Source organism: Sceloporus occidentalis, unplaced genomic scaffold (genome assembly GCF_023333645.1).
Source record: "Sceloporus occidentalis isolate IW3139 unplaced genomic scaffold, rSceOcc1.0.p SCAF_9, whole genome shotgun sequence".
Taxonomy (NCBI): Eukaryota; Metazoa; Chordata; class Lepidosauria; order Squamata; family Phrynosomatidae; genus Sceloporus; species Sceloporus occidentalis.
In genome coordinates this window covers 41,246,863-41,264,165 of record NW_028316989.1, presented here as the reverse complement: position 1 = coordinate 41,264,165, position 17,303 = coordinate 41,246,863, and the positions used below count along the sequence as shown (strand labels likewise).

Below are 17,303 nucleotides of genomic sequence, written 5' to 3'. Positions count from 1 at the left end.
CCAGTGTTTCCCGAATCAAAATATACCTCTCCATGCCCACCACCAAGAAACATAACCATGCCCCCGTGTACTTGTGTCAAACCATTTAAAACAACCCTTGTGTACCTTTGTTTTCCAGATTTTTAAAGCAAACAAGGGGAGATGTTGTTGAAAATATCTCCCCACTTTCATTCTGCAATGACCAAAGAGGATCCGATTTTATGTTTCAAACAGCAATCTGTTTTGAAAAGTATATAAATTTATTGGCATTCTGAAAGGATCATGTGGACAAGATGCTCTCCATTATTCAAAGAAAAAAACTTCTAAAATAAATATCAAAAGAAGATATTTTAAATAGCTGAAGTGTTGAGGGTTGGTTTTTTTGGCACCACAAGAATTCAAAAGCTGCTTTCAGGATAACAAAGTGTGGCATTGCCAAATCCAGTCATTAACTTGAAACAGACTTCTGTTCTATTGTTTTTTTGTTTAACATCCTTGAAGAAACAACACAACCTTTAAAACATATTCCACTGAAAAATATTTCCAGTTGACTTCAGAGTTCACTGTACACTTTGCTATTCTTTTTTCAATCTCTGTTTCAATCAAATGTCTTAAGGCAGTAAGTGAAATGGTCTATTTAGTTCATTTAATTTATATCCTGCCTTTACCCCAGTATATGAGATCCAAGGTAATCTACTATGCTAACCCTGTTCATTCAATGTAAAAAAAGGTTTCATTTTAGAAGCACTTAATTGCTACTTATCTGAAATAAATTGAATAGACAAAATACTCTTTGTGTCTCTCAGACCTGTGCTTCTAATAATTTGTTCTGTCAGAGAAATTTTGAGGATGTCTATTTCAAGACTCAGTGGTTCGGATTTGAACTAATGCTAATAATGGAAAGAAATGTAAAAATTTCCAGAAAGTTGGGTATTTTTTGTCTGCCTGTTCATTAACCTTCAACCAACAAGACTCCAAATGGAAAAAGCTCATTTTCCTCTCCCACTGAGCAAAGTTCCTAATACTGAAAATAAACACAAAGTTGCCTGCTTTAGACTTCAACAATTAACTGAAAGTAAATGAGCCACAGCTCAACAGGCAGTCCCCAGATATTATCCATTAACTTCGTTGTTACTAAATGAATGCTTCACATTAATAAGTAAACTGTTCCTTTGATCACCACAACTCAGAAACCCATTCCAACCGTATTCTTCTTTCCAAAACTTCTCCTTCTCATATTCAGTGCAGTTTACATCATAGATCTTCTTTTAGTTTGCTTGCATGATTACTGTCTTTGAAAGCTCCAGCTTTCTTTTCAGTATCTTTTTTCTTTTTGGGTTTTTCAGGCTTGGTCTTATTTGTTTCTTTGTCTTTTCCTTTGCCTCCTTTGCCAGGGTATACCTGACCTTCCAAAGTTACATCTGCACACCTCTCTTGTTTTACCAGGAAGTCTTTGATCTCCCAGGCGTAGCTTCCATCACGCAGCATGAAAATGGCACGATTTGAACCAACGATAAACCTAGATTTAAAAAAATGTTCCAATTAGTGAAAGCCTTTGAAGTGTTAAATTTCCCAATGGCTGCTAGACAAAAATAACCAAAAGAACTAGCATGGTATATTGATATGAGCACTGAACTAAGACTCTGGGAGACCAGAGGTTTGAATCCCCATTCAGCCATGGAAACCCACTGAGTGACTTTGGGCAAGTCACACTCTCTCAGCTTCAGAAGAAGGCAAACGCAAAACCCCTCTGAACAAATCTTGCAGGAAAAAACCCTTAGGCTAGTCAAAAAATGACTTGAAGGCAGACAAGAATTATGTGGCACATCTGCATCTTTTAAAGCAAACAATGCTCATCTCAGAACTCATCAAAATAATGCATTAGAGGATTTATTACCAACTTCAGAAGTAACATTACTGTAATTTAGTGCCTTTTCAAAATGTAGTCTACTATATAGCCAATTTTAAAAAATACTGGCACACTAGATGAATCACAGAATCAAAGAGTTGGAAGAGACCTTAAGGGCCATCGAGTCCAACCCCCTGCCAAGCAGGAACACCAAACAAAGCACCTTCAGCAGATGACCATCCAGCAGTTTTCTTGTGCTGACAATTTCTTATTTATTAAAACATTTATAGCTGAAATTGTGAACTTTTATTTTCAAGGACTATAGCGCAGCCACTGGGAATGTCATTTGACAGAAGATGATCACTAGGATAGTAAGGTTCTAGTTCACTGGCCTGAAAACCTTCACATATGCAAGGAGTATTTCACAATAAAATATCAACTTAGGTCCAAATCACACTGCAGAAATAATCCAGTTTGAGAACGCTTTAACTGGCCTGGCTCAGTGCTAGGGAATCCTGAGCACTGGAGTCTGCTGTAGCACCAGAGCTCTCTAACAGAGAAGGCTAAATGTCTCCCAAAACTCCAGTTCCCAGAATTCCCTTGCATTAAGCCAGGGCAGTAAAACTGGTCTCAAACTGGATTATTTCTGTGTTTTGCTCCTCTGTTGTATGACACAGTATAGAATATTCTCATGATAGAATGAAATAATCAGAAGCCAAGCTTGGTTAGCTGGCTGGCCCCAACATCAGGGGGCTCCAAGAGCCCACCGTACTTCTCTTTGGCATTTATTTTTGAATTACATTCTCCAAGTTTGTCTAGATGGCTCAAAAAAGGCTGGAAGAGATGAGATCTTGGATAAGGTGAAACATAACACCCACACAAAATCTCTGGTCACTTCCACAATGGTTGCTCTGTAGTGTTTTTCTGTACAGATTGCAACAAATATCCAAAATGGACGGGGGGAAATGTGTACACAGAAGAATATACACACACAAAGGGCCGAAACAGATAGGCAGTAAGTGCCAGCTTCCTTGTGGTGTGGGAGCACGGCATATGCATGACATATGCCCCAAAGTCGGCTTTACGCCACTCCGCTGCCCAAACAGTAGCAGCATTTTGGCGCTCCAGCATCTAGATGCCGCAAAACCACAGTAGAAAGGTCCCAGTCGCAGGCAAATTTTAATGTGATGATTGAGGTCCCATAAAGCTTGCCAACTAAACAGGCTGACAACCCATCCCCTACTTCAGGGGTGGAGAATCCTTGGACCTTCAGATATGCTGGATTCAATGGCCAGAATTGACCAACCTAGCATGGCCAAATGGAAATGTATATATTATTGTCCAAAACATCTGGAGGGCCAAAGAGGCCTTCTTAGCTTTGCTCTGCTTGGAAGCAATGGATTTGCAGCCCAATCTCACAACTTAATCAGCACTACTGTATTTAACAAGGCCTACTGTTATGGAAATGTCTACTCGATAAACGTAAACTACACATATTTAGGATTGTTTTAAAAGTGTGTATTGAGACAAAGGAAAGTTTAAACAGTTTAGAAGAATATGTAGTCCTGTAGAAGTGGCTGGAATTCAATCCCCATCATTCCTCACAACTGGCCATTGCTGGCTAAGACTGAGAGAAGCTGCATTTGCATCTGGACGGCCACATACTTCTCACTCCTGAATTACATTCACAGGAAATAATCCTTCCAAACACTCAGATGCAAACTGTGTCCCCATCTCTACAGGAATTAACAACATCACCCACAAAATCTTCTGGAGCTTTTTTCCTTTTATTTGGCTACATTATGGTAACACAACCATCCTTCTAGAAAACACATTCTTATATTATTACAGGTAAACTAAGGCCCCATACAGACAGGCCAAAATAAAGGTGCTTCGGGTCACTTTGGAGGTATGCTGTTTCAATGATGCATGCGTCCTAAGAGTCCGGAAGCTGCGCTCTAGTCCTTAGGACTGGATCATGGCTTTGGTGCAGCTTCCGGAGCCTTAGTATGCATGCATCATAGAAACAACATACCTCTAAAGTGACCCAGTTTTATTTTGGCCTGTCTGTATGGGGCCTAAGAAACCTCCAATAGCCTACATTTTCAAAATGAAAATTAAAACTGGGCAGCAAAAAGTTTTGCAACTCTAAACAAAATGCTTACCTCTGTACATCGTAGTTGGCATTGAAAAGACTCCCCTGCCACAGATTTGTAATTTCTTCAGTTTCCTTTTCAGTAGGTTCTCCAGACACAGTGACAAACATCATGATGGTCTTCCCTTTCTTCGTCATTTTCAAGATGCTCTCAGGCTTGCTGGGGTCAATCTTTGAGAAATCTATGGGTGCAGATGGGCGCTTATGCTCTGGAAGATCCCCTTCTTCTATATCATCATCTTTCTATTTGGAAAACAAACACAAGGAGGGCGAAGGATGTCTTCAAAAAAGAGAAATGCTTAAGTAAGGTCAGATACAACTTAAAGACAGCTGTGTTAGTCTGGGAAATCAGTATGCAAAGGGATCTTAACAGTCCTGGATGAGGGTTAGTGAATCCTGGGAGTTGTAGTTTATTGTGGCACCAGAGCTTTCTCCAATAGAGAAGGCTCAATGTCTCCCAAAACTACAGTTCCCAGAATTCTTAGCATTGACCCAAGGCAATTAAAGCGATCTCGAACTGGATTATTTCTGAAGTGTGTTTGGGACCATGGGTCTCAAACTGGATCATTATTAATAAAAATAAAACAGTAGTGTATATTATATTACATGTATATTGTGCATTGTATATACATTATATATGGGATAACCCAGTTTGAGACCGCTTTAACTGCCCTGGCTCAGTGCTAGGGAACCCTGGGAACTGTAGTTTTGGGAGGCATTGGGCCTTCTCTGTCAGAGAGAGATCTCTGGTGCCACAATAGACTACAATTCCCAGGATTCAATTTGAGATGGCTTTAACTGCCCTGGCTCAGTGCTAGGGAATCCTGGGAATTGTAGTTTTGTAAGACATTTAGCCTTCTCTGTCAGAGAGCTCTGGCGCCACAATGGACTACAATTCCCAGGATTCCCTAGCACTGAGCCTGGGCAGTTAAAGCAGTCTGAATCCTGGGAATTGTAGTCCATTGCGGCAGTAGAGCTCTGATAGAGAAGGTTCAATGCCTCTCAAAACTACAGTTCCCAGAATTCCCTAGCACTGAGCCTGGGTCTCAAACCGGATTATTTCTGCAACCTTCGTCCATGTGTTGCTTATGGAGCAAAGACACACACAGACCTCCCATTGCTCCAGCAGCCGAGCCATGTCGGCATCGTTGTAGTCTCGGATATCCTTCTTCTTCCTCTTCCCCGCCTTGGTTGGGTTGTTCTCGGGCTCCTCCGAGGCGAGAGCCGCCGCCAAAACGCCCAGCGCCACAACTAGGCCCAGCCAGCTGCAGGCGGCCGCCATTTTGTGGTCAGCCTCCTCGAAGGAAGGCCTGGTTGGCCAGTGCGCATGCGCGGGCTGGGGAGGATTCGGAGAAAGGGGGCGCGACTACCAACGTTCGAAACTCGGTGGTGGGGAGTGCGCACTGCGCAGGCGCGGTCTGGGATAGATTCGGAGACAGCGGGCGCGACAAACAGCGTTCGAAACTCAGTGGTACGCGCTGGTGACGAAAGCAGCTCTATACAAGTTACAGCATGGACTGTACCATTTCCTTACTGACGGGGGGGGGGTTTGAAGGAGAATCCACTCCTTCAGAAAAGTTTTATTCGCTAATTTTTATTCACTAATTTTCTATTTGGAAACCAAAACAAAGGAAACAATGTTATATTGTATGATATACAATATATTATGTTATAGTATGTGTATATATATATATATATATATAATTTTTATTTATTTTATATGCAATATAATATATATGTAATATATATGTTTATAATATATATATATATACACACACACATATGTGTGCGCGTGTGTATATATACTATAAAATATATATTGTATGCAAAATAAATAAAGTGTATATGATATATACGTATATATATATATATATATACTGTATATACTACATGTTAAATAAATATAAGGGTATCTATCTATCTATATATATTACATGTAAAATAAATAAATATAAATAAAATTGGATATTATATATATATATATATATATATATACACACACACACACACACACATATTTATATATATTACATGTAAAATAAAACAATGGATATGATATATAAATATATATACACTCACACACACACACTATTTATTTAAGATATGTGTGTGTGTGTGTGTATATATATATATATATATATGGTATACACTATTTTATTTTTATTTTATATACAATGTAATATGTATATTTATAATATAGAGATATAGATATATAATACACACACATATACATATGTGCATATATACTATAATATAATATATTGCATATAATATACAATATAATATTGTTTCCTTTGTTTTGGCTTCCAAATTCCAAAAATGAATAAAAATAAAACAGTGTAGTATATGACATTATATGTATATTGCATATTATATATATATATATATATATATATATATATATACACACACACACACACACACACACACACACATATATATTATAAAATAAAATAGTGTATATGAAATTATATTTTGTGTATATTGTATATTATATAGAAATATTATATTGTATATTTATTAGCTAAATTAAAGAATATGAGAGAATCTGTAAGTATATAAGCAAGAGGCCACATCAGAACCAGGCAATGCTACTATGGTCCCAAACACAATGGAGAAAACAATACAATTTGTGATGCCTCAGTGCTAGGGCATCCTGGGAATTGTAGTTTGTTGTGGCACCAGAGGTCTCTGACAGAGAAGGCTAAAATGTCTCTCAAAAGCATAAATCCCACTTCCCTAGCACTGAGCCAGGGCCGTTAAATCAGTCTCAAACTGGATTATTTCTGCAGTGTGTTTTGTACTTATATCACTCTTTGGCTTCATCTGTAGTGCAGGAATAATGCTGCTTGACTCCGGTTTAACTGCCACAACTCAATGCTAGGGAATTCTGAGATCTGTAGTTTTGCAAGACATTTAGCATTTACTGTCATAGAGCTCTGGTGCCACAACAAACCACAGTTCCCAGAATTCCACAGCACTGAAACGCGGCAATTGAAGTGGTGTCAACCTGGATTATTTCTTCAGTGTGGATGCGGCCTACATTTTCTGTTAGATTTTTTTTTTTTTAACATTGGGTTTGGTGCTAGCTGTGCTTTTCTAGTGTATTAAAATAAACTAAATATCAATGAAAATAAAACAAAAGTGCCATTAGTAAATAAAATAATAACAATAATAATAATAATAATAATAATAAATTTTATTTCTATCCCGCTTTTTGCCAGGCAACCAAAGTGGCATACAACAAGTTAAAATACATCCATATATACATAGTGCTCCCCCCCCTTAAAACCAGATTAAACAGTATAAGATTAAAAACTACATATGCAGTGTTGCTTTTGCTAAAGTTTCAAAACAGCAATAAGGGAGAATTGTAATTGTTCATAACCGGGAAGTCACTATGGAAAGTTTGTGCTCATCCACGATACCAAATGAAAGTATTGATTTCAATTAACTGAGCCATGTGTTTCTCTGCAAAATTAACATATTGTCCACATTAATGAACTGTATGGTGCACACTTTTTCGTGTGTCATTCAGTCTGTACAAAAGGAAAAGGTCTCCAGTCCTCAAATATGGCAACGTCTCATATAATAAGGGACAGCTGCCAGACCTATAAGAGACAAGCTCTCAAAACCCTCAAATAAGAGATATAGGACTTTATCGGACAAGGGAAACTGGAAGTATAATCCAGTGGCAATCTGAACACAATCATGGGGTTTAATGTTATTGCATGATAGACTACCACATGCAATTTCAGGCAATGGGAAGTCAGTCTGGACGCAATCATGGGGTTTCAGGTTATTGCGTGAGAAGTGATCACACGCAATTTCGGGCAATGGCAAGCTATTTTTGGGCAATGGGAAATCAGTTCGAACACAATTCGAATTCACGTAAATTCAGGACTACAACACTGAAGTTTAGGGTTCAATTCCCAGCTCAGCCATGGAACCCACTGGGGACCCCCTGTTAAAACTATGGGTCTCAGGGAACCTACGTTTAGGAACTATAAATCTCAGGAACCTCCTGTTTAAAAGCTGTAGGTATCAGGGAACCTCTGTTTAGGAACTATGGGGTCTCCGGGATCTCCTTTTTAGAAACTATAGGTTTTACTCCTGGTTTAAAAAATGTGTACGTATCTCAGGCAACCTCTATTTAAAAACTATAGGTCTCTGAGAACATCTTTTTAGGAACTATGGATCTCAGGGACCCCCTTTTCAGCCAGTTTTGGCAATATAGAAGGATTAAAGTGCATTTAAAGCATCCTGCAAATAAAGCAAAAATGTTAGTTGCGTGAATTATCACACGCAATTATGCAAGTAAAGTGATATAGGAAATGTATTGTCACTGAGATCCAGAAAGTAGAAAGATGCGTGTTAATGCTTCTTTGTAACCACTTTAATGGCAGGTTTTGTGCGGTGTCATTTAAAATCGTTTCACGTAATGATGCGATATTTCTGGGGTATTCATGGGATAAACTCCCGATCTCCTTCATGTGATAAAGTCCTAAGTCTCTGCCCCCCCCCCCCCCCCCCCCGAAAAACTATAGGTTTCAGTGAACCTCTGTTTAAAAACCATAGATGTTAGGGAACCTTTATTTGGAAACTGTAAGTCTCAGGGACCCCCTGTTTAAAAAGTCTAGTTCTCAGGGGGCCCTTGCATAAAAACACCTCCCTTTAGTTCCCAGGATTCCCTAACACTGAGCCAGGGCAGTTAAAGCAGTCTGAAACCGGATTGTTTCTGCAGTGTGGTTTGGACCCTAGTCTCCTAAAATTAAAACATGCTCTAACTGAATTTTGCAGACCACGCTTCTTGACTGGAAGAGAGGAGGCAGAGAGGAGGCAGTGATACAGCACATACCGCAAGTAATTTCACCAATCTGTGATTTACTGAGGGATCATTGCAGCCAGCCACTTATTGCTGTTATTTACAGTAGATCACGCTGTCTAGGTAAAATAAACATATCACTCACTACAAACCTTTGGCATCATTCCTTATTAATCTTTAACAGGCAACGGGATTGAAGGCCAGGTGAAACATCTATGCAGAAATAAGTGAGAATGCCGGTAAAAGATGTGATTCCATGCTTAAAAGACATCCTTACTCCTCATGGCAGAATGTGTTACCAGCCAACAATCACATTGAGGGCTTTGTAGTCCACCTGGAAGAAAATGTCAGGTAGCAGGAAGACCATTTTAAAATGACAAAAAGCAAATCTGAATGTGCTACTAGCATGCTCAAGATCAGAGGTGACAACCTCCACTCCGTTTGCTGTAATGCACATAATCTGTTTTTAAAAAAAGTTTGTTTCAAGCAACACATTAATTTATCCCTGGTTTCCACTCCTCTCAATGTATCTGAGGAAGTAGACTTTAGATCTATAAAAGCTCATGCTACCAACATCTTTCTTTCAGTGAGTCTCAAAGGTGCTACAAGATCATGCTACATACTGATTCTACAGAGTAACATGGCTATATCTTTGAATTCTAGATCAAAGGAAGTAATAGTGCCACTCGATTCTGCTTTGACCAGGCCTCACCTGGAATACTGTGTCCAGTTCTGGGCACCACAATTCAAAAAGGATGTTGAGAAACTGGAGCATGTCCAGAGGAGGGGCACCAAAACGCTGAAGAGTCTGGAAACCATACGCTATGAGGAATGGCTTAGGGAGCTGGGGATGTTTAGCCTGGAGAAGAGGTGACATGATAGCCATGTTTCAGTATCTGAAGGGATGCCATATTGAGAATGGAGGGAGCTTGTTTTCTGCTGCTCCGGAGAATAGGATCCAGAGCAATGGATGCAAACTAGAGGAAAAGAGATTCCACCTCAACATTAGGAGGAACCTCCTGACAGTAAAAGTGACAGTAGAATAGAGTGGTGAAGTCTCCTTGGTTTTTAAACAGAGGCTGGATGGCCATCTCTCAGGAGTGCTTTGATTCTCTGTTCCTGGATGGCCCTTCCAACTCTATCATTCTGATTCCAGACCTAGCACCACCTCACAAACAAAAACAAAAACAAACCACCACCAACAACACACACACATCCATGAAGAGCAGGCGGTGGACAATGACCAGGAGAGAGAGAGAGAGAGAGAGAGAGAGAGAACTTAGCAAAAAACCCAACGCTTAGAAAACTGGAAAGCTTTTTAGTATTTCTCTTTTTAAGATACAGTCCCCCTCTGTTTGCATGGACTTCAGATCCGCGACCCTTGCTTACTTGCGAAGAGTAAACGGAGGGGATTAAAATGGGGCGCATGTCTGAGGCGCGTGCCCACAGCTGCTCACATGCATGCATCCCTGTTCAAACCTATGGGGTTTGAATATGTGTGAGTTTCCATTTTTGCGGGGGGGGGGGGGGTCTGGAACATATCCCCTGCGAAAGCTGAGGGCTGACTGTACACTCATCCCTCCACATTCGCTGGGGTTAGGGGCACAGGACCCCCATGAATGTGGAAAAACCACAAATAACAAAAACACTATGTTTTTACCTTCTCAGGAATCTCTAGGTCCTCCAGTGCAACCCTATGGTCAACATCTGCCAGACATTGACCACAGAATTGTGCTGGAGGAGCTGCAAATGTCTAGTGGAGTGTTCTCTCTAGGAATCTCTAGTAGGCCCTTCAGCATGACCTTTGGTTAAAGTTGACCATGGAGTTCAGCTGGAGGACCTAGATACTCCTAGAGAGGGCATATTAAGAAAACCATCATCTGTGACTGGCATCTTCAGAGATCTGTGGCTGGCATCTTCATTCTCTGAAGATGCCAGCCACAGGTGATGGCAAAACGTCTCTTCTAGAACGTGGCCACAGAGCCCAAAAAACCCACAAAAGTGTGTGTGTGTGTGTGTGTGTGTGTGTGTGTATATATATATATATATATATATATCTAAGCAAGTGGGCAGTCGCAGCCATAAAATAAAATAAAATATTAGAATAAAAATTAAATTAAAATTATATTAAAATAAAGTTAAAATAAAATAAAATATTAGAATAAAATATGAAAATTAAAATAAAATAAAAATAAAAATGGCAAAAGCGTGTGTGTGAAATGGGGTCATGATGCTGCATCCACTGTCTCTCTATCTCTCTCTTCTTCTCCTTCCTTCCTTTCTTTCCCCTTCCCTTTCTTCCTGGGGAGGAGCCCTTTCCAAACCAGGAGCCCCTTTAAAAGGCAGGGCGGCCATCAGAGGCAGAAAAAAGGCGGGGATCTGGGGGGAGAAAAGGTTGCAGAGGAGGGAAGGAGGGAGGGAAAAAAAGAAAGGGAAGGAAAGGAAAGGAGGAGAAAAGCCAATGCAACCGAGGAGGAGGAGGAGGAGGGGATAAGGCTTGGAGGAGGCATCTTGCAAGAAGAGCCCAGGAGTTGCCTTCCATTTGTTACAAAGTTGCCAAGGGAGGAAAGGGGGGAAAAAAGAAGAAGGGAAGGAAGCAGAAGAGGGAGTGGAGGATGGAAGGAGAGGAGGAGCGAGGCCAGAGGAGCCTGGGCTGCCAAAGGAGCCTCCTGGGGCCCAAGCCTTGCAAGCTGGACGCCTGAGAAGGAAGAAGGAAGGAAAGAAGAAAAGAAAGAAAGAAGGAAGGAAGAAGGAAAAGAAGGAAGGAAGGAGAGGAGAGGAGATGCCTCTTGTTCCGGAGTTGGCAGCCCTAACCAAGAGGGTAAATGGGGGCCAAAGGGATGCCAAAGGGTTGCAAAGGGAGGAGGAAGTGGTGGTGCGGACGATGCGAGGCGATCGCGGGATAGCACCGCTTGGCCGGTTCAATGGGACCACACCCTCAGCTGCAAGGCAGAGAGAGGGGGAAAGAAGCTTTTTCTTGGGAGGTTGGAAAGGAAAGGGATCCCAAGGTCTCTTAAAAAGAAAAGAAAGAAACGAGATATATATATATTTGGGAGGTGTTTTTCTGCCCAAGGCCCCCCTGAGAAGCAGAGTTTGTAAACAGGGGTCCCAGGGCTTTACAGTTTCTAAAGAGAGGTGCCCTAAGGGCTGGGGTTTCTAAAGGGAGGCTCCCTGAGAACCAGAGCTTTCAAACGGGGCCCCTGTGACTTTAAGTGTCTAAACAGAGGTTCCTTATGGTTTTGAAACTGGGGGTCCCCAAGAACCAGAGCTTTTGAACAAGGGCTCCCTGGGAGTTACAGTTTCCAAAGAAAGGTTCCCTGAGAGACCTATGGTTTTTAAACAGAGGTTCCCTGAGAACTAGAGCTTTTAAACAAGGGGGGGGGGCAAGGACTTATAGTTCCTAAATGAAGGTTCCCTGAGACCTATAGTTTATAAACAGGGGGTCCAAGAGACTTGTAAAGAGAGGTTCCCTGAGAACCAGAGCTTTTGATCAAGGTCTCCCTGCTGAGACTTATAAGTGTCTAAATAAAGGTTCCCTGAGGCCTAGTTTTTAAATAGAGGTTCCCTGAGACCTGCAGTTTTTAAACAGGGTTTTCCTGAGATACAAAGTGTCTCTGAGATCGATGGTTTCTAAACAGAGGTTCCCCGAGTCCTATAATTTTTAGGCAGGGTTCCCTGAAACATATAGTTTCCTGACACGCATAGTTTTTAAACAGATTCCCTGAGACCCAGAATTTTTAAATGGGGAAACTTGCCAAGAAGATCCCATGATAGGTTCGCTTTACAGTCACCATAAACCCTGAGACCCAGAATTGTTAAATAGGGGTCCCTGAGACCTGTAGTTTTTAAACTGGGTTTCCCTACAAACCAGCATTTTTAAAAAGAAGTCCCCCGAGAGCCATAGTTTATAAACAGGGTCCCTGAGACCTATAGTTTTTAAAAAGAGGTTCCCTGAGATACAAAGCATTTAAACAGAGGGTGCCTGGGATCTATAGTTTTTGAACAGCAGGTCCCTAAGACCCATAGTTTTTTTAAAAGGTTCCCTGAGACCTATAGTTTTTAAATAGAGGTTCCCTGAGATACAGAGCTTTTAAAGAGAAGTTGCCTGAAACCTATAATTTTTGAACAGAGGGTCCCTGAGAGCCATATTTTTTTAAACAGAGGTTTCCTGAGACCTGTAGTTTTTAAACAGGGAGTCCCTGGGGTCCATCATTTTTAAACAGGGGGTCCCTGAGACCCATAGTTTTTAAACAGAAGTTCCCTGAGAGCTGAATATTATTTCAGAGGTTGAGAGATTGTTTTAAAGGAACCCATGGCTCACTCCTTCCAGGCCAAGGGGACAGCCCTTGATCGTGGAGAAGCTCAACAGGATTGCAAACATGACCATTTGGGTTTGTGCCTTGGGTCTTCCTTGTAAATTAATACATCCAGTTTCATTAATTTAGTTAGAAACTTTTATCAATAGCAGTATGGTGTTATCCGCTGAAGTCTGGTTCCAGGAACCCCCCGTGGATACAAAATCCATGGACGCTCAAGTCTCATTATATCAAGTCTCAATCTGTGGATGCTTGAATCTATGGATAAAGACTCTGTGGATATGACGGACTGACTGTATTTCTTCATTGTTGTTATTGCAATGGCAAAAACATAAATGTTGGTTTCTCTCTCTGACATTTCTCCAAGGGATGACCCATTAGCTCACCACTGAAGAGACAGGACATAGAGAGCTGATCATGCCGTTGAGGAATCCCAGAGGAACTGTTCCCAAGCGGCAGAAAGAGCACCCACCGGTGGGCCAGCAACTCTAGCTTCATGAATGAAGAAGCCTAGCCATTTTTGTATCCTTTCGCCGTGGCTGTGGAATAAGTGAAAAGGTGCCACCTTGCTTGATTCGGCTTGGATTGCCCCTCTGCTGCCTCCGTTCTCGCTTCTGCCAGTCCTCCAGGCCTTTAATTTTAACTCGGGGACATTAATGGAATGATGGTGCGGAAAAGGCAGAGAGATCTTGCCGGGCTCAGCAGGGACTCCTTGGGAGGCAGGCAGAGGGGGAGCGGTGGTGGAAGTGGGGTCCCACGAGGCATGCGCTTGCTCCCCAGGCACTATGGCTAGCAGTGGCTCTGGCAAGTCCACTAGCGAGGTATCTACTCCCAGCGGCAGCACATTGCAGAGGAAGAAGCTGATTTCCATCTGTGACCACTGCAAGATCAAGATGCAACTGGTGGCCGATTTGCTCCTCTTGTCCAGCGAGAGCCGGCCGGTCAACACAGAGAGCCTGTCTGTATTTGGGGAGTCCTTTGAGAAGTGTCGTGACACCATCATCGCCCGGACAAAAGGCCTCTCAATCCTGACCCACGATGTCCAGAGCCAGCTGAACATGGGACGTTTCACAGAGGTGGGGGACATCCTGATGGAGATGGGTGACCTGGTGGTCTCCTTGACCGAGTGCTCTGCCCACGCTGCCTACTTGGCAGCTGTGGAGACGCCAGGGGCTCAACCGGCATTGCCTGGATTGGTGGATCGCTACAAGGTGACCAGGTGTAAGCATGAGGTGGAACATGGGTGCGGTATCTTGAAGACCACACCTTTGGTGGACATGAGCCCGCAGCTCCTGCTGGAGGTTTCTCAGAACATGTCCAAGAATTTGAAGTTCCTGACGGACGCCTGCGTCACGGCCAGCGAGAAATCCAAGGATAAGTTTGCCAAAGAGCAGTTCAAGCTCAGCGTCAAGTGCATGAGCACCAGTGCTTCAGCCCTCTTGGCATGCGTCAAGGAGGTCAAGACTTCGCCCAGCGAACTGACGCGCAACAGATGCATCTTGTTCAGTGGGCCCTTGGTCCAGTCCGTCTATGCTCTGGTGGGCTTTGCCACTGAGCCTCAGTTTTTGGGCAAAGCAGCCACCATCAACCCAGAGGGTAAAGCTGTGCAGACAGCCATTTTGGGAGGCGCCATGAGCGTCGTCTCTGCTTGCGTGCTTCTTACTCAATGCCTCAGGGATCTAGCCCAACACACCGAAAGTAGCTCCAAGGTGACTGAATGCAGGGAAAGGTTGAGGAACTCGGCTTGCGCTGTCTCTGATGGCTGCAACCTGTTATCTCAGGCACTAAGAGAAAGATCATCGCCTCGGACTTTACCGCCGACAAACTCCAATTCTGTGAATTAATCTTATTTTTCTTTTCTTTCCCATTTAGAAAGCATGGCCACTGCTCAACAGAAACATAACTAGGTCCTCTCCCCAGCCCTGTGTTTTGTGTATACCAAAGAATTTGTGTAGATGAGCCCAGTCATTGGATTGCAAGGATTATTATTATTATCATCATCGTTATTGTTATTGTTTTGGCATGTTGAGGTAGCAAAGTTCCACTTTTTCATCTTTGCAGAAATAATTAATGATGAATTTTTAGGGAGAGAGGGCAGAGGGATATTGACCAAATTCAAAGCCTTGCCTGGGAGCCAGAGGTAAATGGGAACCCCATAGGTTTTGGAGTTTCATGTAGCCAAGACAGAAGGCTGGAGGAAGAGATTGGGGGTGAAAGCCACTTTTTGGACTACATAACACAGAATTTCTAGCAATTGGCCATGCTGTCTGAGGGATATTTTTGGCCTGAATTAGTCCCAGCTAAGGTAGCTCCATTGAATCAATTGTTAAATAACAAGTCAACACATAGATTGGGTGGACAACTGTGGAAGAGTCTAGGGCAGTGATTCCCAAACTATGGTCCTCCAGGTGTTTTGGACTTCAACTCCCAGAAGCCCCAGCCAGCTTGGTCACCGGTCTGGAATTCTGAGAGTTGAAGTCCAAAACAACTAGAGGACCAAAATTTGGGAACCACTGGGCTAGGGGTTGTATTAGCTTACAGGAGATCTTTGAAGTCTCACCTCCAAATGCTTTCTGGTAGACATTGGGGCATTCTCACTATGTTTTGGAGTCTTCTTGGGCCCTTACAGAGTATTTTGGGTCATTGGAAGGGGGGGGAAACCTTTTTTGGGGGGGAAATTTTTGCAAAACCTTGTATTAACTTCCAAGGGTTCAGGAGAGCACCAGACGTGGTGGCAATGCCTTCCACAAACCTTAGAGGTCATTTTGGGTCATTTATGTCTCCTTCCATTTTTGGACCCCTGGGGAACTGCATGCATCCCATGTGCCAAACTTTGCCCACCTCTGACATAGATCAACCCCACTGGTAGCATTTGTGTACTCTAATAGGGACTTAATAGGATTTTGGTCTCAGAGTTTTAGTTCAAAAAGCAACTTTTCTAAGTTCTGGTCCTCTGGGTGTAGAACCTGATGGGCTTCTGATGAAGACAAGTAGAAATGTCTATCCCTCTGCTGCCAGACCCCATCAAAGTACAGTAGTACAATTTTTTTAAAGCTAGTCACTTTGAGAAATGCAGCGTAAATACCCTAAAAGGCACCAGATCCCATCTGATCTTGAAAGCTAAGCAGGATGAATCCTGATCAGTGCTTGGATGGGGGACGACCAATGAATATCAGGTGCTGTAGGCTACATTTCGAGGAAGGAACTGGCAAACCCACCTCTGGGTATTCCTTGCCTAAGAAAATGCCATGAAAGTCATGGGCTTGCCATAAGTCGACAGGCAGTGTGAAAGCACATGCACACAATATTTTGGGAAGCTGATTTGCAAAGTGACTAAATAACTATATGTCAGGGCTTACAAACAAGCAATTTAGTTAAGGCCTATAAACAAGTAAAACAACAGATTAATTTTAATTTTTTTCCCCTTTTAGATGGGGATGAAAATGAGAGTCTTTTGGAGGAAAAAGAGCCTTAATTGCACTGGGTGCGGTTTTAACACTTTTTTTTGAGGGTGGGATATTTTGGGCGATTTTTATTTCTTTTAGTCTTCCAGAATTTCCCTTCTAAATTTTACTATTCACGTGTGCAGGAAGAAAAAAAAAAGTTACCTCAGTTTTCCTACGGTCTGAAAGAAGCAAAAATTTTAATGATGGATGTAGCTTCCTTTTTTGTTGTTTGTTGTTTTGTGTGATTACTTTTGAATCAAGTGTTAGCTTAGAAGTGCTGCGTGGCATGGAAAAGGAGTGAAGGTTGGATTGGATTTCCAAACTGCGGGGAAAAGCTACTGTGAGTGTGTTTCAAAAAATGGGGTGGGTGATATTACACTATAACAGGAAAGTGATTTGGGTTTTTTATTATTATTATTTGTTTGGGTGTCAGATTGTTTTTAATCTTGCATGTACTGGAGTATTTATTTCATCTATTAAAATATTGTTTCTCAGATGTCCTTCTCTGCATCTCTTAATATTTAAGCAACAGCACCCTGTGCTTTGAGTTGTTCCCCAGGGAGTGGGTGGTTCGGGTGTGCTTCGAATGTACATTTCAATGATCTGATAACTTAATTTATGTTTTAAACTACAGGATCTTCTGTTTGTGTGTATTTTCTTCAACCTAGTTGTGTGTGTGTGTTGCGTATGTCTGATGGTTTAGGGGGAAAAGGGGAGGTGTTTGGAAGGTCAT

General features: G+C 42.0%; 2 protein-coding genes across 2 annotated transcripts; one reads left to right on the top strand and one right to left on the bottom strand.

The window, feature by feature from the left end:
- Nucleotides 1-218: 218 nt before the first annotated feature.
- Nucleotides 219-5,291, bottom strand: MESD (mesoderm development LRP chaperone). The gene is made up of 3 exons (XM_089539055.1): nucleotides 5,095-5,291; nucleotides 3,994-4,226; nucleotides 219-1,498 (listed from the first exon to the last, which is right to left on the bottom strand). The coding sequence occupies exons 1-3, from the start codon at nucleotides 5,263-5,265 to the stop codon at nucleotides 1,234-1,236; spliced, it is 669 nt and encodes a 222-aa protein (XP_089395181.1). The 5' UTR covers nucleotides 5,266-5,291; the 3' UTR covers nucleotides 219-1,233.
- Nucleotides 5,292-11,242: 5,951 nt separating this feature from the next.
- Nucleotides 11,243-17,066, top strand: TLNRD1 (talin rod domain containing 1). Its single transcript, XM_089539051.1, has 2 exons — nucleotides 11,243-11,629; nucleotides 13,492-17,066. The coding sequence occupies exon 2, from the start codon at nucleotides 13,910-13,912 to the stop codon at nucleotides 14,966-14,968; it is 1,059 nt and encodes a 352-aa protein (XP_089395177.1). The 5' UTR covers nucleotides 11,243-11,629; nucleotides 13,492-13,909; the 3' UTR covers nucleotides 14,969-17,066.
- The last annotated feature ends 237 nt before the right edge of the window (nucleotides 17,067-17,303 follow it).

Excerpts from the sequence above, each read along its gene's own strand:
- TLNRD1 (XM_089539051.1), top strand. The coding sequence starts at position 13,910 with ATGGCTAGCAGTGGCTCTGGCAAGTCCACTAGCGAGGTATCTACTCCC.
- MESD (XM_089539055.1), bottom strand. The coding sequence starts at position 5,265 with ATGGCGGCCGCCTGCAGCTGGCTGGGCCTAGTTGTGGCGCTGGGCGTT. Across the intron at positions 4,227-5,094 it reads GGCTGCTGGAGCAATGGGAG|AAAGATGATGATATAGAAGA; the intron begins GTCTGTGTGTGT and ends TTTTCCAAATAG. Across the intron at positions 1,499-3,993 it reads GCCAACTACGATGTACAGAG|GTTTATCGTTGGTTCAAATC; the intron begins GTAAGCATTTTG and ends TTTTAAATCTAG.